Source organism: Ammodytes marinus (assembly GCF_949987685.1).
Source record: "Ammodytes marinus genome assembly, chromosome: 15".
Taxonomy (NCBI): Eukaryota; Metazoa; Chordata; class Actinopteri; order Uranoscopiformes; family Ammodytidae; genus Ammodytes; species Ammodytes marinus.
In genome coordinates this window covers 5,799,200-5,827,081 of record NC_137219.1, presented here as the reverse complement: position 1 = coordinate 5,827,081, position 27,882 = coordinate 5,799,200, and the positions used below count along the sequence as shown (strand labels likewise).

Here is a 27,882-nt window from a genome sequence, read left to right as displayed (position 1 = left end):
TACTTTGTTTGTACTGCGTCTTTGCATAATCACATTATTATGCATCCCATGCGCTGTTTGTTTGCAACAAGCTCCATTGCTTGCAGTCAATAGCCCTCAGGGTTTTTTTTCATTCATCGTGGCCAAGACAGTGCTACTGCTGTCAGGGGGTGAGAAGCACAATGGTCTTTTAAAAAGACACTGGTACCACCTCTTTGGCTGCCACACAGATGTGATGTGGAGTCCAGTTGGAATAATAATGTCGATGGAGAGAATCAAGTAGAGGGGGGAAGGGAACTGAAAACATACTTCAGTGAAGCTCATCTTTTACCTTTTATTGCCAAGTCGCTGTAGAAACACACTGTGCTAATATTTATATTCACTGCTGATAGAGAGAGCTGTGAGTGTTTGCAAGAAAGTCTGTTTAACTTCAAGCTTTAGTAGCATCACATATGAAAGCGAGTGATTGTTCTTTTTAAATAATTTTGCTGCAAGCTGACATTCAAAACATCAACGAAAGGGAGCACATTTGTCATATTTCCATTTTTATACTTAAAAATGGTTGGAAATGTGACTATCTTTCATTACCCGCACTTCTTTGAGGGCTATCTTTGTAGACTTGTTTTCAAAGCAAAAGTGAATTTCCCCCAGTCTTAGTATGTGATGGAATTAGACGTTACCTCGAGGTCATCGTCGTCCACCTCACTGTAATGCTGGTGGTTGTCCGGGTTGTTCATCTTATCCAGGAGGTCCACAGCGAGCCTCCTGGTCAAACCCGTCTGGGCCACATACACATGCTGCAAGAAACAAAATGGAGTTAATAAGTTATCATCAACTGGTGCAGTATAAGCGAAAAAAAGCCTTACGTCGCTTAAGGTCCATGCAAACTGGCACCAATATTAAATCCCTTCAGAAATGGATATCAAAGTCCTAATTTTCAGAGTAATTATACCGTCTGCATCAACCATCAGATTCCTGGACCATTAGACACCGGCTTTCCTTGGAGACATGCACTGTGCCACTGATGATATTAACTCTAGTTTAAGAAGCAGCAGAACTGACTGGTGCTTGAATGAAGCTGTTGCATGCTCATATTCCTTCTTCTTTGACTTACATTAATAATTTAAGAACTATAAAAAATGCAGCAACTTTATTTTAAATTGTGTTGGCCTAGTAGTGTCTGACTTTAACCAATTTTTTTTTGCCAATGCACAAATAACGGCATTGGGCCAATTGAGACCCTCTACTTCTTTGCCTGGCCTTCAGGGTTCACACAGGTATGGTATAACAACCTAAAGATGCAATTCTAAAAATTCTGCAAATAAACTAAAGTACATTCGATATGGCAAACATTTCAATAAACTATCATACGATATGTCAGGAGAGTAATAACATTTGTTACCTGTAGAAGTTTTTCTGCAGTGGGCCTCTTCTTTGGGTTCTTTGTCAGAGACACTTTGACAAAGTTATGGAACGCAGTGGACCTGGGAAGGAGATGATTTTGTTTTAATGCGATGATTGTCACTATTATTATCCTCTTAGACCAAAGTTTTAAGAATAATGATTTCATCTTAGGATAGTACACTGAATATTCTGGAGTTACTCACCATTTGTTTTTGTCTTTTAGCTTTGGAGGCTGGAAGCTGCTCTTTGACATCAAAAACAAGGCCCTAAGGAAAAACAAAAAACATGGTTTAGGATTTATTTGGAAAGACTTAAAGAGAGAAAAACACAAGCTAAGGTATGAAAAGGACATTAACCTTTTCCATGGCTAACCTATACCTAGTTTGAATAAAAGAGGATGTCAATTTAAGCAATTAAAAGATGGGATGAATCATAAGATGAACAAAAAAAATAGAAAGTAGCCCAACAATCAGCTGAGGATGCTTTGACTGATCATTTATGAGGAAGGTAAAAACATACCTCATTGGGTGCAGGTCGAACATTGGTGGCTGCAGCTCTGCCAGCTCTATGGACGTGATGCCAACAGCCCAGATGTCACAGAGCTGGTTGTAGCCTCCGTTCTTCTCCACTGCTGCTACTTCTGGAGCCATCCTACACAAAATCAGAACAAGAAATTTGAGACTGGAAATGGAAATTATATTAGGGTCAGAAAAGAGGTCTAAAAGAAAATGTATTAGGCCTCCTTGAAGTGGAAACTGTGCCCTGGAATCAGTATGGGTATAGTATAAACAGTTCAGCTACTGTGGAAATTGTCCTTAACAAATACATTATGTGAGATAAAATATGATGAAACAGACAGTTGACTGGAAAATGTTTTAGTATCTGAGTGAAAGCATTTGAACAGTGTGCTTCTGAATCTGATTAAAACTATCTCCAGACTAAAATAAACACAGTTCTAGACATATTCAACAAGCGAGTCAAAGGCCCTATGGCTCAATTCATGAGGGTGACGCACTCACCAATAAGGTGTTCCAATGAAGGACTTCCTTTTGGCAATGGTGGCTGTTATTTTGGCTGCAACTCCAAAGTCGGCTGTAACGAGGATTGACAGGGCTTTTCAGATTATGCAATCCGCATAGGAATGAAAGCTACAGAGGAGTTCAAGTCCTGGAAAGCTGAACACGCCAAGGAGCAACTTACCTAACTTCACATCTCCGTTGTCTGTTAGAAGTATGTTGGCCCCCTGTTCCAAAACAAAAGTATTATTATTTTACTTTGAGAAAAATACACTAAAGAGTCCAATATAACGTTTAGCATCATGAGACCCAGGCTTAACATTCAACAGCCGAGTAGTTGCCAAACTGGGTCATAACAAAGTGCCAAGTATGTGTTCCAACTTTCACAGTAACATCTGGTGTTGTGGGGGCATTGAGTGATGGTCTGGTGTTAAGAGCAGTGGCACCAGTATCATGGCCTTTTGACAGTTCCACCAACAGTGTTTCTGTTGGCCGTGACAGACAGTCTCTCTGGTGGCATCCTGCGGTGAGAGTAGCGGAAACAGGAAGCGCTCGCTGCGTAGCGCTGAGCAAAGATAATAGGTCTAGCCCTGACCTTCTGTGATAACACATTGAGACTGAGGCTCATGTCTGTGTGAATGCACCAGGCGCGATCAACTTCTGCTTAACCACTAAACTACCGCAAGTGACACTATTGGTCACATGCTTTCAAGCAACAAAAGGCTTTTTCCTGTGACTTGGATTCACACCTCTGCAGCGCTTCTGCATCAGAGAGAAGTCAGATCTTTGCATTACTCGAGGGGCCAACAGATGCATTTAAAGATGCATTATGTTTTAGTTAATGTTGCTTTTTGTTTACTCCCTCCCTTTCTCTCATGTTTTGAGATTTATTGCTTAAAAACTTAATGTTAATCCGTTTGTGCTGGAATGAAGCAACGGTTCTGTATGTGGCACAAACAAAACAAGGGGCCTAATCTAGATTAGATGAAGGTTTAAACAAGACAAAATAGAAAAGAAACAATACCTTTATGTCACGGTGCATCTTCTGCTTGACGTGCAGATATCCCAAACCCTGTAAAGGAAATGAATGGATTCTGGGTAAGGCTTGTTGTTAAAATCAGTGAATATTTCCTGCTACCTGTACATACTGTAGGTGCGCTATAAAACATAATCCAGTGTTAACACAGCCTGGTGTATTAACGGGCATGGTGCGAGGTACAATGGGCCCCCACTGTTTACATACCATTTGCTTACATAGCAGTTTACAGAGCCTAGGCTGTGTATTAACACTACTTTTCTTTCAGCACATGCATAGTACAACAATGAGTGATTTTGACAAGAATTTGCGAGAATCATTCTGAATCGCTGACTCCACCTTAAAGAATATTCTTCAAAAAGATGATTTAAAAAGTGCATTTACCTGTATGGTCTCCCTGCAGACATATGCTATCTGCGTCTCTGAGAGAGGTCCCGTTACTATAACACAACACAATTTCATTCCATGTTTGCAAGGTAAAGATTAAGGCAGAAATGGGATTGATTTTACAATGTATGAACAGCTTTTAAAGCCATTTTTATGACTGGTTATGAATAAGAGACAAGCTCACCATGATAAATGTCCTGCAGAGATCCTCCACCACAGTACTCCATACATATCCAAAGCTTCTCCCGACTGATGAAATGAGAGAGAGAGAGAGTGATTAAGTTAGAAACTGCAGCTTTGCCAGTTAGCCAGACACTGTAACACTAACTACTTATAATACATTGCAAACAAAATGATAGGTGGAGTGAGCAATTCTAGAGAATGCTTGTTGACAAATCAGTGAACAACTCCTCACAATCCGTTACCTGTCCGTACAGTGTGTGAGTACGGATCATGGAGATATTCACTGATTTTGACAACAAAGCGTTCTCCAGAAACGCTGTCTCCACCTTTAAGCAGTACAATAAATCTTCCTGAAACAACTTTACCTACATGTTCATAAAGAAGGTTGAGCAAAAAGGTTAAAAAAACAAAACAATGTTTAGTGCTTCTGTAGTTAGGTAAACATAACAAGGGGGGAGTAGAAAAAATATGTCAACCCACTGACAAAAAGCTAAAAATAAGACTGTGTGACTGTGATCAAACTATGACACTTGGCGACGATACTGTACACTGCCCCAGATTCACAAATCACAACAGTGCTACTTTTCACACTGTTCAGCCGGGCATGGAAATTATTTTGGGTCAGGAAATGGGGCCTGAAAAAAATAAACTTCCCACATAAAACGGTGTCTTGTTCTAATGCATTTAATCTAGCTTTATAATAATTAATGCATGGTGGGTTGCTCATTGAACATTTTTACAGGAAGCCATTTGTGCTCTGTGTGGCGAGACTGTACAAGACATGCCTGCTGTGATAAGACATGGATCTCTGTGGACTAACAGCCATATAAAAACAGATCACAGGCTCATATTCCAGTTAAACCTGTTGGAAGTCGGGAGGCAGTGGTGGGCGGACCGGCCCGACTTCCTCTCAGATACCAGCCACAAAACATAGGCTCCATTAAAACACGAGAGCCGCATCCTGGCACCGAACCACCTCGTCAGCACCAAGTGCCAAGCTGAGCAGCTTGAGTCATACACACACACACACACACACACACACACACACAGAGGTGTGACTATGTAATTAAAGACGTCATGGGAGTCTTTAGGTAGCAGCTCGCTAAATACTTTTGACAGTAATATATGAATTCCACAAATGTGATATCTTGGCCTGGCTATGAGAGGGGAGAGAAATACTGAGAACAAAATGACAAAGCAGAAGTATTTTCAGCTGGCTCTTACCAGAGGTAGCTCCCAAAGTAGGCCACAATATTGTGGTGCATGCATTCCTTCACCATGAAGATTTCCTGCTGTATGATGGAAAAGTCATCCCCTGGAAACAGAGAGAGACACACGGGTGAAAAAAAAATTTTTTTTTTGTTTTTCTGTACAGAGTAATTTTTCCATTTTGAAATAAAATATTCTCCATTTGAAAATAAAAACCTCAGAGACTGACTGCAGGCACAACATAACAACAGTTGGGGTTAGACATTTGGTTAATGATTCATCTACAAAACTTACACTGTCCGTTTCTTTGGGGTTATTTTTTACACCAGAACAAACCTTGAATTTGAAATGTGCAAAAGCTTGGATGATATAAAGTTTGTGCAGACCTTAATCTTTCAGTTTAAGAACACTTCGATCTTTCATTTAGTTTGCCAAACTCAAAACCACAGAACAAAGTCTTGCCATATCTACCAATGACTATATATGGTTCAATTTTTTCATTTGAGTGGAAACAAAGTTGATTTTTTGAAGAGCCAATAAAAACAGAAGGAACACCTTGTGCTTTTTAAAGTTTATGTGCTAAAAGCCGATATCCACCAGGCTGCTTTCCAGATCAGCAAAGCACTCTAAAACATCCCACCAGTAGGAAGTAAGAAGGCAAAAATATGTAAGGCCAGCTGCTCCCAATTGTGCGCATAGAAACGGCCCTGGAATACATTAACAGGAGGTTGTGATCTACCAGACTATGTCAGCTTCAACGCTTTATCAACAGACTGTCATTAAAGGCATCAGTCCTGATTAAGGTCTTTAAATGGATTCAGTCTGTACCAAAATAATTAAAAAAAAAAAAAAAAATACACATTACTGTAAGCAAACCATGTGCGTCAATTCACCTATGTTGCATGTAAACAAGTGTCTTGATTAATGTTATTGCTTTGAAAATCAGTTCTCGCAAAAAAACAGAAGTTCTTGACCTGTACCTTACTACAACCATAGCTCCAGACACTTTCCCGGGTGTCTTGAGGTCAGGCCAGGCTAAAGTTATACAGGGGCACCTTGGAAGAAAACATGAAAGTTGGAGATACATCCTGGACCACAGAGGCTGTTTTTGAGCACACACATACTTTGCACACAAAAGACGCCACTGTATACGTACAGTATACACAGCAGTCTTGTTTTCAGTGCGTCTGGGAGGGGTTAGGCTCTCTCACATGAGGGTCTGACTTAAAGTCCGGTCGGAATGCCAACACGTGCGCAGAACTATCCAGCTTATAAACAGAAAACCAGGGAATGTCCATTAGGTTTGAACTTACCCTTAGCTACTAATGTGAGTATTTACTAACATCAGAAGCCTTGAGATTACGATAATGAGATGTATAAACTACATAAAACAACAACTGTGTCATCATCCCTAGTGACTGTAAAGCGTTCAATCACATTTCTTGTCAAGAAACAGATGCGTTTGTGTTTTTTTGTATTATTTTGCGCAACCGACATAGGGAGAGTATTTAAAGACAGGATGACGCATGCTGGATTTTAGTCTATTCATGGGATTTGTTGGCAATTACGAAAATACAGAATATTATGACTAACCTTGTCCAATAATAAGGGGGAGGAGACATGTCGCAAAAACAGCAATGATGGTGATGTGCAAAAAAAGAAGTGCAAGTCACCAGAGAGGGCATGCTATGCACTGTATATAAGGAAAGTGTGAGTGTGGTTTTACACAAAGCTTGGGATGCTGCTATCATTATAACATCAAAGGGTGGAGTCAGCGATTCAAAATCACTTTTTATCAAAATCAGTAAATATCTCCTAAAGATCCGCTACCTGTCTGTACTGTCTGTGTGTGTCTGTGTGTGTGTGTGTGTGTGTGTTGGAAAAAAATGCAGAGTTAACACACAGCCTTACCTCTGTTAAAAGGCATGTTGCTAGCTACAGTGGGCCCCCTTTGTTAACATACCCGTTTACAGAACCTAGGCTGTGTATTAACACAAGATTGTTTTTCAGCGTGTGTACAGCTGGGCAGGTAGCTGATAGTGTGAAGTTATTCACCAATTTTGACAAAGTGATTTTTATGACAAGAAGCAGTCTTCAAAATCGCTGACTCCATCTTAAATAGCTTGAATGAAATTCTTACTGCAGTCCGCTTCTTGAGACTTGGCTTCAGTGACAGATGCTTGAAAAGTCATTAATAAGGACAATTTATGTATGCTCAAAAATGTCAACAGAGGCCAATAGCATTCAGTTTGAACCCCTCAAGAGTCTTTCTTGTTTATTTGTGTGGTACAGTTGGGATGCTTTACTGCTTCGACACACAGCTAAGCTAATGATGACAGTTTCCTTCGTTTTCCACATTAAAACAAGCCAATAGAAAGTCACTTTAGGGGACTCAATCCGGTTCCAATTACATATTACCACATTATTTAGTGCTATTCACATAGAGACAAACTACTGTTGAACCCAAACATTTTAAAATATATCTGTTGACAGAAAGCCATTGGTGCAAGAAGCCACAAAAATTTGAGCATGGGTAATTTTAGTGACATGACTCTGAGCTTGGTCAAAAAAAGAAAACATGAGACAATCTTCTCTTGTTGGTGAGTTGAGGCCTATAGCCACTTCCTCTCAGACTGAGCGCTTCCCCCATACTCTCTGAATATAACATCTCCGCTCATCTCTTCAAGTTTCAAATGAATGTGTCAGAGATTTTCAATGTTAAGTCTTGACTCATGACCAATGATCTGTCAGTTTGCCCACGAAATGACATATACTGTATATATATTTTTTGGCATTTTTATGCTTTATTGACAGTGTAGAGAGAGTTGAAATGGGGCAGAGAGGGGAGTGACATGCAGAGAACGACCGCGGGCGAATCAAACACGGGTTCGCTCCTGGCCGAGGCCCATGGGGGGACGCCCTACCAACTGAGCTAAGGGCGCCCCGAAATGACATCTTTAAAGAAACATTCTTTATCTTCAAAGTTGCACCACGTGACAATGTAACAGGCATTTGTGGTCTCCTTATTGGCTGCTCTGCCATGTCAAAGTAATTGGCCGAATAGTTATGCAAATTCTGGTGCCAATGTAAAGGGGAAGACCTTAGATACTCAAAATAGTATTTAGAGAAGATGTCTAGTGTAGTCACAGTACATTTTAAGTGGAATGGTTGTTGTGAACAAAATGCCAGTGAAAAATAACATAAAACATTTTTAAAAATTTTAAATCTCACATAGTACAGCTTTCAACTTCAAATGAAAAACTGATCACTAATTAAGCCCCATCCGAGGAGATCTACTGCTTCTGTTGGGGCCTAACATCTTGTGGGAAATAAATGTAACCGCCTGCAGAGATGAGGGACGTTGATCCACACCCAAATGGCTTGCAGAAGAATTTCTAATGGAAACTTCCAGGAGGCCACTACTAAAAGTTTGTACTCTGCAAGAGAGGACAGAGACAGGGGGAAAGAGACAGAACAAAAGCTAAACTGTCCCATTTTTCCATTTCCCCCCCAACAGTCAAGGAGTGCAGACACTAATTTGGTATGAAATAGTTGTTAACCAACTGATTTATCTGATTAACCAGTGATGTGCCCTACAGCCCCAGCAGCCAGAGGGCTTCACCAGTCCTTTCTCTCTCACTCTGACCTTTAACTTCATACCAGCGTCAGGCACTCCTCCTGGTCAAACCTGTTTGATTCTGGGGTCCACCCAAAGCTGTTTACCTCAAGCACAGTGAAGGAGTGACTTGCAGAAGGAGGGGGGAAAGAAAAGAGTTCTGCTTGAACAGGACGACGTAGGCTGGGTTATATAATGTCAATTCACATCTTCTACAACTCAAGATTTGTTTGGGAATACTGTTCATTATGACAATGGAAACATTCACTGTGTTATATTTGAATTGAAAGTTGAACACTTCAGCTAATAAAATATACAGGGATTTTTTTTCCTTTTTTTTTAATACAATTTCTAAAATCAAAAGTCATGACAGCATGAATAAACCATTTCCATTCCCTTGTTGTCTGGCTAACCCCCCCGATCCTTTGCTTCATACACACACACACTAATCCCCCCTCCTCCCATATTCCATCAGAATGTGTGCATGAATATAACAACTCAAGACATCTACATATTAATCAAGAAGTCAAACTTTTTTGTTGTTGTAGCGATCCTGTTGAAAAACTTGACAAGATGAACGGTGCATAGAATGGGTGTAAGCCTTCACCACACCGCTAGCCCCACATCCTCTGTGTGGCAGCATGCGTAATAACAACAGTGACATGATGCATGAAAGAGAAAACAAACACAAGTGAATCTCCTCCTTGGCTGCCTGGTAATCAGCTGAGCTCAGGCTGGATGCTGGTCGTACAAAGCCCCCATCATAATCCCACTAATCCTGTTCGCACTAACTGTCACTAGGTCACCCAACAGCACAGACCCCAAAGCTGGGAACAGTCAGAGATGATACCTCTCCTCCTTCACATTGAAAATCTCATACCTCATTGTGTGTGATATGGTTTGAAGACATTTTTTCTAGGTTTGAAGACATTTTTTCTAATAATTATGTCATTTTTTAGACTTTGGTCAATATCCACAATAGTTTTTTTTTTTTAAAGAGTGCAGAACCTTGGCTGTCAATAAAGATCAATACTTTGCATAGAAAATATAAAAATATGTGAAACAAAACTGGGCATATGAGCACATAAATATTCTGAGTCCTGAGTTTTGAGACAGCACCACCACATTTTTTAAGTATTTTTAGAACTTTTTGATCATTCAAAACACTGGAAACATTTTCCAGACTTCTCCTTATTGTTCAGCTCTTGACAACAACTCAGATAAACCGTTTTTTCCCCCCTTATCAGTGGCATGAGAAAAAGGTAACGTGGAGAAGACTCTTACCTTGTTCCAACTTTATGATCTTCACAGCAGCAAGCTCCCCGGTTTTAAGGTTTCGAGCCTGAAAGACACAACAGCCCAGCTGTCAGATAAGCTACAAATATCACAATTCTCTTACTGTTCAACGCATTTTCAAACTGTTCATGTCAAACAATGCTCAACATTGCCTGGTTCCAGAAAGTCAAACGTACATTTTTTTTTCACTTTTGTTTTTCTCTTTTTAAAAAGGTAAATAGAAAATATCCAGGATTTGGACAGTTGGTTGGACAAAAACAAGTCATCACCGGCGTTGGCTTCACGTAACCATAATGGGAAATCTATATTTGGACATTCTTTAGACCAAATAATTGAATAAATTAATTGAGGAAACACTGGGACTGTTTCAGGCAAAACAACAAACTTGCTCGTATTGCCTTGATTTCACGGAATTATTGATTTTTTCCCCCCACTAATATTTTTTAGCCTCAACTTCCATAACAATAACATTATACAATAATTTGATTTTAATATAACATTATACTATATTCCAATACTTCGGTTACAGTATTGGCCTACATTAAAGCGTTAAACAAAATAAATAATAATGGATTGGATTTATATAGCGCTTTTAATCACACTCAAAGCGCTTTACAGGGTTCCAGGTTCCATTCATTCACACACAGTCATACTGGTGGTGGTAAACTACAATAGTAGCCACAGCTGCCCTGGGGCAGACCGACGGCTGCCATTCCGCGCCTCTGACCACTACCTCAAACATACAGCAGTCATACACATTCACACAAGACAAGGTGGGTGAAGTGTCACACAACAACCATGACACAAGTGGCAGGGCGGGGATCGAACCGCCAACCCTTTGATCACCTGAGCCACAGTCGCATGTAAATTGGATGAGAAGTGGAGTGAAGGGACTACGTGTGGCTATAGCTGTGCCAGTAAAACTTTAAATGTCTCTGCTGCAGTTGTTGACGTGTGATTGAGTCAATCTGAGAGTAGCATTTTGTTGAATCTTGGTATTCTATTTGCTTCTTTGGGGTGCATCAGATGCCCGCACATTCTTTAAAAACATTCATTGTTGCCATGGAGACAGTTTGTTTTGGCCACGCCCACACAGTCCTGTCAAACTCTCTAGTCTAGACAGTAAAAAAGCTTTTATTTTTTTCAAACAAGGTTTTGAAATATTTCTGAGCATTTATTTTCAATCAGATGTTTGTTAAAGCTTATTGAGACACCCAACTTTGATATATCGGGATTTTTACTATTTTAGATCAGGTTTTGCGAGGCTTTAAAGATTGGTATTCTTTTTGCTCCTTGCTTCTTCGATGTATTAATGCCGAACCATCTTCACAGCTTGACAGTTGATTTTGCCTAAGGATAAAGCCCAATGCATTTAGATGTAGGAACAAATCCATCCATCATGTGTGAGATCCATCTTAAAGTAGGTTGCAATGACTAGCAAATCCAGGTCAAGACGGCATGTTCCGTAATCTGTGGGAGTGAACAGTGAAGTGACGGGACGAGCAGCTAAATCAACCGTCAAACCATAAAACCCCTCCGGCGTGGCCACCTTTCAACACTGGGAATGTGCTGGTGATTCACACGCATAAACAGCATACCACCGAAAGACCTAAAACTTGTTCGGCAGCTAAACCACATGTGCAAAACACACAGACGCATGAGAGAACTATATTCTGCGAAGAGACATGAGAAAGAACACTTGTGTATGTTTGAGTAATGACCAAAAACTTGTTTAAGAACATGTGTGTCTATCTTTACATTGCCTGCGCTATAGCTAAAGCCAACCTGAGAACTATAAACTGAAAAAGGGGAAGTGGTAAGTTGAGCAGCAGATGAAACAGCTTGAACAACCTTTGACTTAAGGAAGGAGAAGTCTGGCATGTAACCAACCTCTAAAGAGACCAGGGTTTCACACGAGATCAATCATCATGGCAGACTTAGTGAACAACAGGTGTGACTGATGTCTACATAGATCTGAGCTTTACTAACTGTAGTGCCCGACATTAGGATTAAGATAAATGAATCATCATCACCAGTAATAACTAAATGATAAAATCAGATGTCAGAGATCATACAAATAGCTAAATGCTGTGCCCCTTAAAAGTCACTAGGCCCAATGGAGGACTATTCCCAATGTTGAGGTGTTTCCGCTGTCAGTGCGGCCCAGGACACACCCATATAGTGAGACGCATGTTTAGACAGGGGCCTGATCATATTTCAGCCGGCTGCAGCCCTCGAGCTGGGCCTGCGAGCTGTGGGAGAATACCAGGCGCAGCATTCCACCGGCGGCCTGCTGTCTGGGGGTGGGGGCTGGACCGAGCTAGGGGCTTTGTATGGAGAGACCATGACAGGCTGCCTCAACCATCACGCTCTGCATCAGATGGCTCCGCTGCTTTATTGCTGGCAGATGGACAAACAAGAGAAAAAAAACTCTCCAGCAAAACAAACGTCGCCACGGCCAACAGAGAGAAAGTGGGGATAATTTGGATGAAATATCTTATGCTAGTCAGTTTCATGATAAACTTTCATTTTTCATAGAACTGTAAGAAAATGATCATTTGTGCATAGTGCTGTCCATCTCTTTAGCACATGGCACATGCCAATAAAAAAATACAATTCTTCTGTCACTGTTGGCAAAGGAGGAACAGGGAGAAAGTCGTATCTCCTAAATGGTTATCACAGTTTCCAGGGACCCAAAGTGACATCTTCAAATTTCTTATTTTTCAGACGAACCGTCCACAACCCAGAAGTAGGAGATTTACAATCATGTATGGTTATACTATGAAAAGCTGGAGCCAGTTACAGATTAACTTTCTACTCATCCATCAATCAACTTAGCATTGCAACTCTATACGATAGTATTGTCTTATAAATCACAATGAATATATGGCACATTTTATTTTTCCTCGATAGGCGAGTTACAGTGTATCCCCCAGTCTTAGATCATTATGTCATGTGTTAACTAATTATTCCTGCCAAAAAGTTCTCTTTTTTTAGCCGAAGAAGAAATATTACAATGGATGTAGGACTGGGCTCTCATTCAGCAGCTACTGTGAAATGCATTTGCCACGTGTTAATGTGACTTACAACACAAACAACACTCTCTTAGATTTTTAACAACAGGGTGATTAATCCTAAAACTGGACTCATGAATAGTTGATCTATTTATATATACTTTTCATATTTAATTTTTAACACCATTCTTTTTAACTTGACCCTAAATGCCACTATGATTAATATATCTTAATGTTTTTGTATTACCTATTCTTCATGTATTGTGCTTAGCAGGTTGTACATACTGACCACTGCTAGTATGCGATATGTGTGTGTGTGGTATATTGTGTTGCTGGGTATGTGAAAATGCACTGGTGTTCTACACAAATGAAGTTCCCAACAACTAAATAAAGTTGATTGAATTGTATTCTATTGCCTAAAGCAGGCTTTGTGTGGGAACCAGTAATAAGTCCACTGTACCTTGTACACGTCTCCATATGTGCCACTTCCCACCCTCTGAATGAGCTCAAAGTCATGCTGAGGGTTCCTCCTCTGGATTTCACCGCTTGGCCGGGGAAAGATATCCATGGTGGCTTGAACCAAACGATTCCTTTACATTTAGTTGGCTTGATCAAATCTGGTTGGTGGGCGGGTGGATGTTGGAGGTCCCTTTGGTGAAGTGAAGACCCTGATTCAAAGTGGATCACTGTTGCTCAGACGGTCCTCTTCCGGGCTCCATGTCCTGATAGAGAGACATTAGAAAAGTTAAGCAAACCTTTAAACTAACGTTAATGTAGAAAGGCAACACAAAAGTGTTTGAGAAAAAATTAAGTTTTGCACTTTTGGATTACTGCACTGAAGTTAGTGTCAGTGCACGATGGAGTATAAATGTGTAAATAAATTATAGCTACAAAAATGTGATCGTGTTGAATTTGAAATAATAACAACAAGGAGCATGTAACAAATGAAGCTGTCATTATAAATCAAAATAAATCCTTTGCTGTTAGCCAACGCCTTAACAAGGAAATAATATTCAGTTATTGTAATATGTAATATTCAGTTACCGCAGAAACAATTGACTTGAATATGGACATTGTATGTTGTTGCTTTAAATAAATATATTTGTTTCACCTCTTTCTGTGTACACAATAGTCCTGTATTCATTTAACATTGATTTGTTCAGCTTTGTTTTACTTTTTTTCTTTCTTACCTGTAGGCCTATATCTATTTTATCTTCCATTAAATTGTTCAGTGTATAAGTGCATTAAGAGAGAAGTTTGAATTCAGGATTTTTTTAAACTTGTAGTTTAGTGTTTTTTTAATATGTGATATATTCTGTTTTCTCAGTATTGGACGAAGTACTTTGATCTTTACTTAACCCTTGACTTTCATGCATAGTGGTCACTACAATGGTTAGCTATTGAAAAGCGGTTATATTGTATAGTATGCATGTTTTTTTTGCTTGATGGAATAGTTGCACACCACAGTGAATTTTACATTATTATTATTATTATTATTAGAATGTTTTTCTATGCATTGAAAAGTTGTCACATAATATATCCTTGTAGCATTGGTTTGTTAAAACATATTTAACTTCTTACATATATTGAAAAACTGCTTGATAAATGTGTGTTTCGTGCATGAAGAGTAAAACATTCCTGACCCAGTTTGCTGTAATTCATGCATGAAGGGTTGAAATAGAATTAACGATGTGAACAATACAACTAATGTGCGTCAATGGCACCAGAACAGATTAGGACATTGTCACATAGATGTCAGCCAACAACAACAACTTAACACTTAAACTAACATGCCTAAGTTACGCAGAGCTCATAAAATAACGTTAGCAAGGACACTGTGGTCAGTCCAGCACATAGCCAGAAACTATGGATACGTTGAGTTAGGGGCTTAGCATCAATTGGCTAACAGCTAATGCTAACTAGCTACTGGGTCCAACTTTCAACCGTGCCTACCTTTAACAATGTGAACTCCACGCAGAAGTACGTCTTGCATTGTTGAGTGTTTCCCAAGCCGCAAATAACCCGCAAAAAACGCGTCGAATAACCGCACAGAAACAGAGAAAAAGCTCCCTCCTTTGTTATCGAGGAAACAGTAATAAACTTCAGTTTAACGGCAGCAGCGAGGACGTTACAGCTTTAAGTTCAGCCGCTGACATGTCATTTCCCTCCGCTGACAGCTTCAGAGACGAGTCCCACTCCTTTGTTAACTACTGAGCGTGAAATACATTCATAAAAACAAGTTGTACACTAAATTTATTCCGTACAAATTTAAGGAAAAACCACCCGAAAGAGAGCAACAGTCTGCTGTTAATCTCTGTGGAGTCGCACTTACAGGATCCTGATGCTGCGTTTAAAGGATCCTCGGAAAATCGATCCATGCAAAAATGTAAATCAATACAATAATACAGTGTAGAAAATACATAAAATGTATTCAAGAAAATAGACACATAAATATGTCAAAATTTATGTGTTATAGATGTATTGCTTCTTGTTTAAAAAAAACAGTTTAGCTTATTCAAGCAATCTTTTCACTTTAGCAAATTTTTTAAAAGCAAAAGTAGACATTTGCGTCTTTTCAATTAGGCTTAATTTTAGTCATGTATTTGGTAGTTGGTTGTATTTGTGTAAATGTACTTACTTGTATTCCACTACTGCTTACCTAGGCTACACTTCTACCACCATTTGAGCTTGGATAGTAACGATAGTCCTCTAAGGCAGCATGCATTCCAATCTCTTTGTAGTTACTGCCACCTACCGATGGAAGCTGAGACGGTACTTTCGGGCTAGATGAAGGAGACTTGACATCATTTGCAAAGCTCATACTTGACATACTATGTGGCTCTGTGGCTGCGCTTATTTCAACACAATGCATGGTGAACCACATTCAATGTTTCCCCCTATTATTAAGCCGCTATACTTTCCCAGTGAGTAGGAACAACAGACAACAGCGCCCTCTGCCGGTACGTTTGTAGGTTACAACCTGCATAACGCTGGGCGAGAGAAAAAAAAGCTCCATCATCCGAGCATCGTTTTAGTGGAGCTAGGGCATCCTCCCAACCCTCGACACCCATGACTACCGACTCAGGTCGCTGATTAACAGACGAACAGAGGGATATAAGGAGCGTATAATGGCGAAACACCGCAAAGAAAGAGACAGCTGGGGTGAGTGTACGTACAATATTTAATATTTTTATGCTTTTCCTGACGCACATACATTTCCCCCCTTTATTCCTGTCGAGGCAAGGGTGTGTAAGCTATGCAGTCACTCAAGATGTTCATGACGAAGGGCTTGTTTTCGTCTCGACACAGAATTCTGACCAGCGTGTTGCCTATGTATAGTCATCCTGATATGTTATTTTATTAGTGACGTAAAATACACTTATTTTCTGTTTGTCACTGCATAGAAATCGGTCAATAAAGCTTGAGAGAGCCGACATTTAAAATACATACATTTTCAGTTCCACGATTGACACCCATGGTGAGATATGTTTTTCAATAACCAGCATACAGGAAATGCTCTGTCGGGGCGGTGCAGGCCCTATAAAGGCCTGAGAATAACCTTCTGGTTTTATTATGATTATTACACTGAACCTCCCTCCTGTGATGGACTGTGGTGCATCTGGCATCAAATTATGTAATAATGCATCATTAAATAGCTTGTCACTAATTCTCATCGACATTATCTCTACACTAATCCTCACCATTATAACGTCCATAATGGGATGATAGGATGACAACCAGCATCCTAATATCCTAATTGTCACTGTCATCTATAGCCCATGTTAACTTCACATTCAGGCCCGGCAATAGGAGGGGTTATGGGGGACTGGAGGAGTGTATCAAGGTTGAAAAGGAGAGAGGGAAATGCTGCTATGTGACATTATAGAGTTTATCTGGTCTGACCCACTTTGAGCAGACAGTATGATATGACGTCTTTGGTTGTTCTTATGGCAGCAGTAGCAGCAGCAACATGATCAGGTTAACCAGGCAGGCGGGCGGGCCGGGCGGGCTAGTGCCGGGTCCCTGGCTAAAGAGGACGCCCTCTTGCAGGAGATGTGAAGTCAAACTGACTGAGAGAAAACCTTGGATAATTCCTCCGTAAATAATTCACTTGTTCATTCTTGGCACCCACAGCATTAATCTTTTAGCACACTCTCCCAAAAACAAATTGTGCTCACTACTCCTTTTATCTTTTCACGGTGCCTTTTTGAGAGTCATGATCTGCCTCTTGCATCCTCAACGTTAACACCAATACAATTACAATTTGTTGCCCTCAAATTGGATAATGGGTTCAGAAAATATAATAAGGTTAGACTGAAGCACTCTTTTCTGGACCAGTCACTCCTCAAACTGAATACGGCGCTTAATCCCAGATCATATGCACGCTGATGGGCCTTGAATGTTGTCCTCTTCTTTAATTTTAGATGTTGAATGTGTGTATTTTTGTGTCCTGTCTTTTCTTCTTAATGCTTGTACTTTCTGTGATGTTGTTAATGGAGCTGCTGACTTCAGACTTTTGCTCTCTGACAAAAAAAGTGACAAAAATATCGAATCATATCATACCGTACCGTACCGTACCCTATTTTACCACAACCACATAGATTGGAGTAAGTGATGAGTGTGAGGTTTTTGTTTGGGCTTTGCAGAACTCCTATGTTCTGACACACAGGTTTGTCATACATTGCATGAATGGGAATTTCCGAGGCTGAAATTGCCTAGTTTTGTGAGACCAGCCTGAGAAATAAATGCAGAGCTCCCGAGATAAGGCTTGGTCAAGCTAAAAAATTGCTCCCCCGAATCTCAGTCTGCATCAGGACAGGTCGTGCATCTTGCAATCTCTACATGAGGCGGCAGAGATTTTAAACAGACTGCCAGGAAAGCTCTAGAAAAAAAAGCTGCCTCTGAATGCGCCATGATCTCATTGCATGCAAACAGATGGGATGGATTGGGACCCGGCGTGATTCATCATCAGTATTAACAAGCTTGTTGGTCATTGGCTATTGATCTAACAGGAAGGAATGATGGACTCAACTTTCCTGTTACCCCTCGCTTAATGGACCACAACGTTTCCTTATCATCTCCGTCAATGAGTTCTGGCTCTTCCCTCGCTCACATAATAATGTTGTAGCTGACATTTCAAGGGCTAATCACAAGTCATTATGTAGAAAAACATTAGCAGGCGAAAAACTTATCAGCAACATTATCATTAAGCTGCATATAACCGTATATCGAGAAGAAAATATGTTTAGTAAAAGCGTAAGTGCGTAACTTTTTCATATCAATGAATGTCGGTTTCATTCAAGAAGTTACGCGCTATAGCTTTAAGGTTCATTCTACCTTCCCTTTAGGGTGGATTTTCTATATTTCTCCATGTCTACTACTTGTACTGTATTTGAATCTTCACCCGTCTGTCTTGTTCTGTAGGGTCCCTCAGTGACAAACATGTCTACGACTGGAGCTCCGAGGAGGAGGAGCCTGACGGACGGGCGCGGCCCATCCAGGTGCTGCTGGTGAAAGACGACCACACCTTTGAGCTGGACGAGGCGGCGCTCAGTCGCATCCTGCTGTCAGAGGAGGTCAGAGACAGAGAGGTGGTGGCCATCTCTGTGGCCGGGGCCTTCCGCAAAGGGAAGTCTTTCCTCATGGACTTCATGCTGCGCTACATGTACAACCAGGTAAAGTGACTGACTGTGCATGGGCAATGTAAAGGTGCTTCGAGGAACTTTCAGTTTGTGTTAAGTCTTGCACCCCCTTTTGGACAAAAGTGGTAGTGTTTTTACTACGCCAGCTGTTGTTCCCAAGTGAGCGTACCCAAGACAAAGGCATTAGAAAAACTAATGAAAATATAATTATTTGCAGTGATCTGGTCTACATATGATTATGATCATTAGAGGCAAAATGAGACAGTTTCAGAAATATTTAAAAGTTCCTCGTAGCACCTTTGAAAAAATGTACATCCAGTACCAGAAATGTAAATAAATTAAAATGAATACCTTCAAAATGGACAGAAAATGGAAGTATTAAACTAAGACCTGTGTGCCCAGGCGTCTGAAGGCTGGCTGGGAGACGCAGACGAGCCTCTGACAGGCTTCTCCTGGAGAGGGGGATCAGAGAGGGAGACCACAGGCATCCAGATCTGGAGTGAGGTGTTCCTGGTGGACAAGCCAGACGGGAGAAAGGTGAGGTCTTTAGAGTCAGATTATTACAATGCAACAAACGAGGTACATTAAGACATGATTAATTATGACAATGATACTTTAATAGCTTTGCCCTCAGGTCAGCGTAAGACTACACTCCCTTTTCACTGCTTACAATGATAAAGTTGGACACATTTGAACTTTTTATGATAATGGATGTGTTCCAAATCGCATACTCTTTCTTTTTTCTATTCTACATACTACATCTAAGCATAAAAATAATCTAGTAGGCATCCAGTATGTTACAATTTGGACATACTTGTACTTATTTATTTCATCATAACCTTGCACCTTGATCTTGCTTCTTGCTTTTATATCCGTTGCATCCCCGTTTGTTTTCATATGGAGGCTCTGTCGATGTGACATCACTTCCGGTGTGCATTGGATTGTGGGTCAGAATCGCCCAAATAGCAGTCTGATTTCAACACTTAAAATCTCGGCCGGATGTAATAGTCATCTGGGTATTTCTAAGCATGCTAAATCTGGCCACAAAAATAAGGACATCCCACATCTTTTTTCTACCATGCTAAATAGCAGAAGTATGGGTATTGGAATGCAGGGATATTTTCTGATCCCCCAAACTCTCTTATTACGACTCACTTTTCTCAGCCCAATATAGCTAACAGAAACAATGAGGCAACCTTGTCGCAGCACAAGTCAGTGTCTTTATCTGTGTTTATTCCCCAGGTCGCTGTGTTGCTAATGGACACACAGGGAACGTTTGACAGCCAGTCAACACTGAGGGATTCAGCCACTGTGTTCGCTCTGAGCACCATGATCAGCTCCATGCAGGTACACTGACATTCACCTGTCTGACCTACTGCCTTTACTGCAGCAAAGACTATGCAAATGTATATGTGAATCAATGAATATATGATTGCATCTTTAGGCCAAGCTGCTAGCAGTGAGGTATAAATTGTGGTCAATGTTTATACCTAATCCAGACTGAAATAACTCAACAGCTGTTGGTTGGATTGCCATGATATTTGGTGCAACCATTCATGTTCCCCTCGGGATGAATTTGAATAACTATGGTTTTTACCTTTATGTACCAAAATACCTACAAAACTAATGGCATTCTCAATAGCTAATTGGCAATTGTCAGCATGTTCTCGGTTTTCAAACCCCATAATCATTGTATTAAAAGGATGTAATAAATATATATATGTATATTAATGTGAATGAATGGTCTTTTTTCAGGTTTACAACATCTCACAGAATGTACAAGAGGACGACCTTCAGCACTTGCAGGTAACATTGTCAAGTGTCAACACCACTAATACTAATGCAGGATTGATAGCTGCTGCCATTGAATCTGCTTTGAATGAAAGTGCTCTCATTGACATTTAAAAGCTTCCTGTCGGTCTGTTGTACTTAATCACAACATGTCACATCCAAACTGATTTCGTCTCATCTTTCTCATTTCAGCTTTTCACAGAGTACGGCCGACTAGCGATGGAGGAGACTTTCCTCAAGCCGTTCCAGGTACTGTATGTCATTTTCACTTTACGGCTGGATCTCCAACAGAGTGCTGATTGCTTCTAAATGTCAGGAAATGACATTTGCAACTTAATTATAGTGTTTGCTTGAAGCATCTTGAAATATTGGATTGCGGTTCATTATGTGAGGAAATCCAATGAGCAAAGGAAGGTTAAAGTATTTGAAAGTCGACACAACCTTAATGTACAGTAGAAGATAGCATCACCATTAACAAGAGTCACATGGTAGTTTTTTCCCCCCTTTTCCTTAGTCCATGATTTTCCTGGTTCGAGACTGGAGCTTTCCATACGAGTTTCCCTATGGACAGGAAGGAGGCATGCAGTTCCTTGAGAAGAGACTGAAGGTCAGTTGGCACCAATGTGTTTTTTTGTGATTGATGCTGATAACGTTAAAGGGTTTAAAGGTGCAGCGTGTAGAATTTGTTTGCACTTTTCAGTACAGACTTGGTAGAAATGGAATATGATATTCACAAGCTTGTTTTAATTAGTGTATAATTCCTTGAAAATAAAGATGTTTTAAGAATTACCTTAGAATGAGCGTTTTATATCTACATAGCCAAGTTTCAGGCATCTTAGCAAGGGAGCATTGCAATCTTTATTCTCCCCACTAGATGAAAAACCAATCAATCAATCAATCAATACATACATAAATCAATACATAAATCAATCAATCAATCAATCACTAGATGCTTCTAAATACTCTGATATTACACACTATACCTTTAAACAATCATGCACAGATCCACCCGAGGCAGACTAAACCAAACTAAGGCACGTCTAACACTTGATACGTGTGGTCTTGTTTGTGGTGTAGATCTCAGAGAACCAGCACGAGGAGCTGCAGAATGTGCGTAAACACATCCACTCCTGTTTCACCAACATCTCCTGCTTCCTGATGCCTCACCCCGGCCTCAAAGTGGCCACCAACCCACACTTTGATGGAAGAATTCAAGGTACACTGAAGCATAGTCATCATGAGCATGTTTGCATTGCTTTAGATTCTGAGTCAGATATGGAGAAATTCAAATTAGATCATTTAGAATTTAGGACTACTGACAATACTACTGTATGAATTTTTTTTAGAATAAATAAATAAATTGTAGGAAATTGAATGAATGCAGTATTTTTCTGACTTGCATAGGCTGCATAGAAAGCTAAACAATAGCTTAAACACTAGAGGTGAAGCAAGTATAAATATGTAAGCGCACACACCCAGTGCAGGGTAGAGTGTGTGTATGAATTGTGCAGGAGCAGGTGGTGCACTGTTGTTTTTGAGAAACAAGCTGTTTGCTGCCCCAAAATTTGCTCCATTTATTTCCTGGACGACCACCAGAAACTGAATACAGTACATAGCATTATTTATATAGCGCTTTTCTCAACAAAGTAGTTTACAAAATAAAAAGCAGGACCAGGTAGATAAAATGAAAATAGAACATGAACAGAGAAGAATGAAAAAACACCAACACTACACACTCACTAGCTGTTGTTTGTCTCTCCTCCTACATCCAGAGATTGATGGAGATTTCTTAAACAACCTGAAGGTTCTGGTCCCGTGGCTTCTGAGTCCCAAGAGCATCGACGTAAAGGAGATAAACGGCAGCAAGATCACCTGCAGAGGCCTGCTGGAGTACTTCAAGGTCAGGACTGTGTTAACAACTGTTTCTTTTGTATAGTCAAGATTCATTTAGAAATACTTGATCTTTATAGCTAAGACTACTTTTTTTTAAATTGTCTGTGCCACTGGATATTAAGTCATATTATATTATGTATATCAGTGAATGTAAACTTGACGTTATAGTATGTTGTTGCACACGACTGTGACAAAATCCAACTTGTTAATTTTTCTTGATGAACCACTTTTATTTGTTTTAATGCTTTGGTCATTTCAGGCATACATCAAAATCTACCAAGGTGAGGAGCTGCCACACCCAAAATCCATGCTGCAGGTACATTTTACAATCTTGTCTTTAAAGTATTCATTTAAAGTGTATTTATTATTAAAGATACCTCTGTTATTGTACTTCTACTTACCCCGCATTGGATCAATTATCTTGTCTATTATTCAAATGAATGATCACTGTATTTGTGTTTGTTTCCTCTCAGGCCACAGCAGAGGCCAATAATTTGGCAGCAGTCGCAGCTGCAAAGGATCTGTACAACAAGAAGATGGAGGTGGTGGGTCAAAATACATACACAAGAATTTTCAATTAAATTAATTCCTTATTTTTTAAATTTTTTTTAAATGTTATTATACAACTTCAACAAAAAAAATATAAAATACATTATAGTGGCTACAGACAAGTGTAAAAGAAAATAAATTATATAGGAAATATTACAATTATTTAAACACATTCAATTTGGAGCACAAGTTTAAGGTCTTCATAGCTTTTCAATCACATGAGGTATATAAGATAGATAGATAAATAGATAGATAGATAGATAGATTGATTGATTGATAAAGTAAAGTTGGGGGCAAATTTCACAGGTCCATTATAATAGTTCAACTCTCCATTCTGTCCCTTAGGTCTGTGGAGGGGACCGTCCCTTCCTGGCGCCCACCGAGCTTCAGTCCCGACACAGTGTCATCAGAGAGGAGGCTCTGCAGGTCTTTAAAGGCGTGAAGAAGATGGGAGGGGAGGAGTTCAGCCGGCGCTACCTGCAGCAGCTGGAGGGGGAAGTGGACGAGGTCTTTGTCCAGTACATCAAGCACAATGACTCCAAGAACATTTTCCACGCCGCCCGCACGCCGGCCACTCTCTTCGTGGTCATCTTTGTCATGTATGTGGCGGCGGGCATCACGGGCTTTGTGGGCGTGGATATAATCGCCAGCTTGTGTAACATGATCCTGGGTCTGGCACTGATCACGCTCTGCACCTGGGCGTACATCCGCTACTCCGGAGAGTACAGGGAGCTGGGAGCTGTCATCGACCAGGTGGCTGGAGCATTGTGGGACCAGGTAATTACAACATTCAACACATGAATGTAAATATTAGTGAAGTTAAGAATTCATTTGACTGTTTCACTTAAAGGTGCTTTGAGGGAACTTTCAGTTTTTGTTCATTCTTCCACCCCCTTTGGACAAAAGCGGTAGTGTTTTACTATGCCAGCTATTAGTTCCAGGATGAGGGACCCATGACAAAGGCATTAAGTAAAAGCTATATTAAAAGAGCGTTCTTTGCATTGATGGTCTGGTTTGTTGTTATATGTCAATTATGATCATCAGAGGAAAAATTAGACTGTTTCAGAAATATTTAAAAGTTCCTTGTGGCACCTTTAATCAATATTTGAAACAGTAATCACCAAGTAATGTTATAAATCAACCCAAAAAATAAGACTGCATTTTGAACAAGTCTTCATCAGTAACCTAGGTGATACAGTATCTTCAAACCACTAGAGGGCAACCATTGCCTTTAAATCAGCGACAGAGAGACTAAAACCAGATCCATTTACAGCAATAATGAATTGTTATTGAACATGATTTATACGAGTTATACTTGTGTTTGTGCTCACACTATATGTATTTCTTTCTTTCAAATGCCTCTGCAGGGAAGCACAAATGAGGTGAGTGGGATTATTAAAGAAGAAAGGCAGAAATGCTGGAGTGTGTTTTGGGAGAGTGTTGATGGATACGGGTTTTTCTTAAAATTGCTACTTTCATAAAAAAAGAAAAGTCGAGATGATTCGGTAGAAAACTCTGGACAGTAAAGAACGATAAGTGATCGTTCCTTTATATTTCTAAATGAGTTTTTTTGCTCTGATACCAAACACAAAGGTTATTTTGAAAGGTGAATCATGAAAGAATCTAAATTATTTGTGAATTTATTTTCATTTAGATCCTCAATGAAAGATGTAGGCTACAATTTGAAATTATTTCTCTTAAATTATTTTACTTTCTTTGTCACTTTGTTGTTGTCGTATTTTCCATCCACATTGTTCCCAAAATCACTCACCCCTACCCCCGTGACATTATCCAATGCAATCTTGTGGAGACAATTCTCACCTCTGGGGGGCGCTGATGGTGTAGTGGTTAGAGCGCCTGCCCATAGAGGTTCAGTCCTCAGAAGCAGCAGACCATGGGTTCGAATCCAGCCCGTGGTCGTTCTCTGCATGTCATTCCCCTTCTCTGCCACATTTCACCTCTGTCTCTCCAAAACTATCCAATAAAAATGCCAAAAAATAAAAATAATTCTCTAATCTCCCACCCCTCCCCTCTCCTTGCTCCACAGGCTCTCTACAAGCTGTACAACGTAGCGGCTAATCACAGGCACCTGTACCACCACGCCTTCCCCGGGCAGCAGGTGGACGAGGTCGCCGAGGAAACGGACAGGAAGAGGGACTGATAGGACGAGACAAAAAGGGACTTCCTGGTTACCCACCAATCAGACACTCTTTTATTCTGGTGTCTCCCAGAAAAATACGTCCACCACTTTAAAACCCTAATAACGGACTGTATAATGTTCATGTATAGGCCATGTCTGAGCAGCTCCGTCAGTGGGGTGCCTGCTTTAACAATAATGGATGCCATTTTCCATTGTCTCTCACTTTGTCTGTGAAATAGAAAACAACAACAACACCTGTACAGACACTGACTGTGGGCACCTGAGGAGAACACCGGCGTATCCAACCTACGGGCGCGCTTTTGATTTCATATCAGACAAGTTTTTTGTTTTATTCATTTTGTCACACGACGAGGATTTTTCCAAACGTATAGCCAAAATGTGTGAACTCCTCATTCGTGCCTATCGTTCTATTCTTTGACGTTTATTGCTGTTTATAAGAAACAATATCTACTGTATGACCTGCGATGTTCGAAAGCCAAAATATGTACTGTAATATGTTTAAGTAATGAAGCGTTATCAAGCGTCATCAGCATGGTAAATGGTTAATGTCTGTCATCTTTATGCTCTTTAAAAACCAGGTATACTTTATAAGAAAGAATAATATTAATTGAGTTTTAATGGTTGTGACAAAGTGTTTTTGTGCCATAACATGTAAAAAAAAGAAAAAGAAAAAAAGGTTTCACAGCTACACACAGGATGGCACATTTCTGTTGTTATTTTACTTTCAATAGAGTTTTGCATCAGGGAGTTGCTTTGTGCTGACATTTACCTTTCAAAATAAGAGCACCAGTTTGACAGACTCAAAAAAACAGAGTTAGCAACAGTTCAAAGTTTACACACCACGTTATCTCTCTCTCTCTCACTTTGTAGTCCGCTTGCACTTTTTGTATTTCCGCTGTGGTCCTCTTTACGTATGTATGTGTGTGTGTGTGTGTTTGGGTCTTTGAGGTTTAAAAGAGAGTAGAGTGTGTGTGTGTATGTGCCTGTTTGGTTTCCATTGTGTTGTAGAGGTGGCAGGCTAAAAAAAGCCATTGTTGTGTTTCTCACTGAATGTTCGAGCAAATCCGAGGAATGTAGCTGGTTCTGTGGAATCAAAGCTTGTTGTTATTAGGCGGGGGCGATCGGCCTGCTTTTTTGGAAAAGGATCCTCATTCCACATCTCTGTCATCATCTTCACACACTTGAGTTGAAATCGTCTGTATAAAAAAATGGAAAAAAAAGAAAGAAAGAAAGAAAACTGTTGCATGGTGGACGAGACCAGGCCCCCTGACTTTTTGTGTTTAAAAAAAATACATATCTAAAATCTCTATCAGCTTGCATTTGTCAACAAAAGGCTTGTATTGGTGGCAGCACTCTTTCAGTGTTTGAAGTACTTGGGCTTGGTAGACTGTTACTGTTACATTTGTATAACTGTGGTTATTGTTTTTTAAGCTCATTGGAGTAACCCAACAATCATAGAGCCCACTGTAAAAAAAAATCGTCCTCAGCACTGCAAAACGTTTTGTGTGTGTAGATCTGTAGGAACACTGTCATGCATATTTAGCAAGTTTATACTGAGGTTTGACCTCAAGGGTTGAACATTTAAAGGCGCTGCGGTCGAAGTGGCTTCTCCAGTCTTCCACAATGTATAATCAACATCAGTGAGGCCTTCACACAAAGATCCATTTTGACGTCCAGTTTAAGACTAGTGAGGTTTTTTGAAAATCCCTTTTTCTTCTTCTGTTCTTTTCATGACAACATTGAAGCGTCCTATTCATTCATAAGTCAGAAAAGAAGTAGCAGTTGTTTACGCTGTATCGCTCCAAATCAAATAATAATTGAAAGATTTTTTATCTGAAGAGGGAAAGATGGATGAAAAACATGCTATTGTTGGGTTTAACTCTTCATTCCTAAAGCCGCCCCCGTCGTCGACACTCAAATGGACTCCGGATATCGTGGGAGCCTCAGCGAAGCCCAAAGGTCAAACGAATCAACCTCTTCCAAGTCAACACTGCTGAGTTTTTCTTTTCTTCTCGCAATCACACGCAATTTCAGTTACAAGGAAATAACTAATAAAAAAGTTGGACCAAATTAATGAAAACTAGACTGGAGTCATTTGTTTAGAGATGAAGGGAGACTTTAAAGGTGCAGCGTGTAGATTTTTTGGGCATTTTAGAACTTTCATCACTAGATGCCACTAAATATGGAGATATAACACACTGCACCTTTAAGGCTGATACAAGATTGAAATATAAAATCTGCAATATATACAAATACATTCAGTTGCCAGATCATGAGGAACTTAAGCCAAAACAACTGCATTACATCCTATAACTTTACTTTCATGCAGGTGAAAACTAATACAAAGAAGTGTCGAATTAAACCATAGGATCCTTTTGGAAGCTGTAGTCTGTGAAGTTTCTTTCATTCTTTTACAGTTAAAGGTTTCTTTGGGAGTTGTTTGTCAGACGATTCGAGGGTCTAAAAAGACAGAAGGCGTTTTATTGTAAGAGCCCCCTCAGGCAAATTTGCTAACTGTGAGAGGCGTTACTAATAAATTGTCATCGCTATTTATATCAAGTCATTGTAGCTTAAATATAAGAAGGCCACCATTGAAAATAAGAACTTTGAAGAACATTGAATGAGACTATGTTTCAGGCTTTAAAGTGAACAGGCAGTGAGTCAACAACTGAACAGTCACTGGGGGTCATTTTCTTCACTGCAGAC

At 40.0% G+C, this 27,882-nt stretch overlaps 2 protein-coding genes across 8 annotated transcripts in view; one reads left to right on the top strand and one right to left on the bottom strand.

Annotated features, from left to right (window-relative positions):
• Positions 1-15,815, bottom strand: part of map4k5 (mitogen-activated protein kinase kinase kinase kinase 5) — a 31,903-nt gene extending 16,088 nt beyond the window's left edge. For 6 of the 7 annotated variants that reach the window (XM_080042654.1, XM_080042657.1, XM_080042656.1 and 3 more), the window contains exons 1-13: positions 15,094-15,476; positions 13,601-13,862; positions 10,115-10,172; positions 5,230-5,320; positions 4,007-4,071; positions 3,820-3,875; positions 3,424-3,471; positions 2,584-2,626; positions 2,403-2,475; positions 1,903-2,034; positions 1,587-1,649; positions 1,382-1,463; positions 660-776 (exon numbers count right to left, since the gene is read on the bottom strand). In XM_080042654.1, coding sequence (XP_079898780.1) covers positions 660-776; positions 1,382-1,463; positions 1,587-1,649; positions 1,903-2,034; positions 2,403-2,475; positions 2,584-2,626; positions 3,424-3,471; positions 3,820-3,875; positions 4,007-4,071; positions 5,230-5,320; positions 10,115-10,172; positions 13,601-13,708 — 936 coding nt within the window. In that variant the 5' untranslated portion in view covers positions 13,709-13,862; positions 15,094-15,476. Of the gene's footprint in view, positions 1-659; positions 777-1,381; positions 1,464-1,586; positions 1,650-1,902; positions 2,035-2,402; positions 2,476-2,583; positions 2,627-3,423; positions 3,472-3,819; positions 3,876-4,006; positions 4,072-5,229; positions 5,321-10,114; positions 10,173-13,600; positions 13,863-15,093; positions 15,477-15,778 lie in introns of those variants that run through there. The other variant, XM_080042655.1, reaches the window with a different exon arrangement.
• A 453-nt stretch (positions 15,816-16,268) lies between these two features.
• atl1 (atlastin GTPase 1) lies at positions 16,269-25,176 on the top strand (the record flags this gene model as incomplete). Its single annotated transcript, XM_080042799.1, has 14 exons — positions 16,269-16,308; positions 18,565-18,815; positions 19,185-19,319; positions 20,025-20,129; positions 20,538-20,588; positions 20,766-20,822; positions 21,088-21,180; positions 21,651-21,789; positions 22,346-22,473; positions 22,726-22,782; positions 22,940-23,011; positions 23,361-23,792; positions 24,383-24,397; positions 25,063-25,176. 14 exons carry the CDS (start codon positions 16,269-16,271, stop codon positions 25,174-25,176), a joined length of 1,689 nt encoding a protein of 562 aa, XP_079898925.1.
• Between the last annotated feature and the right edge of the window lie 2,706 nt (positions 25,177-27,882).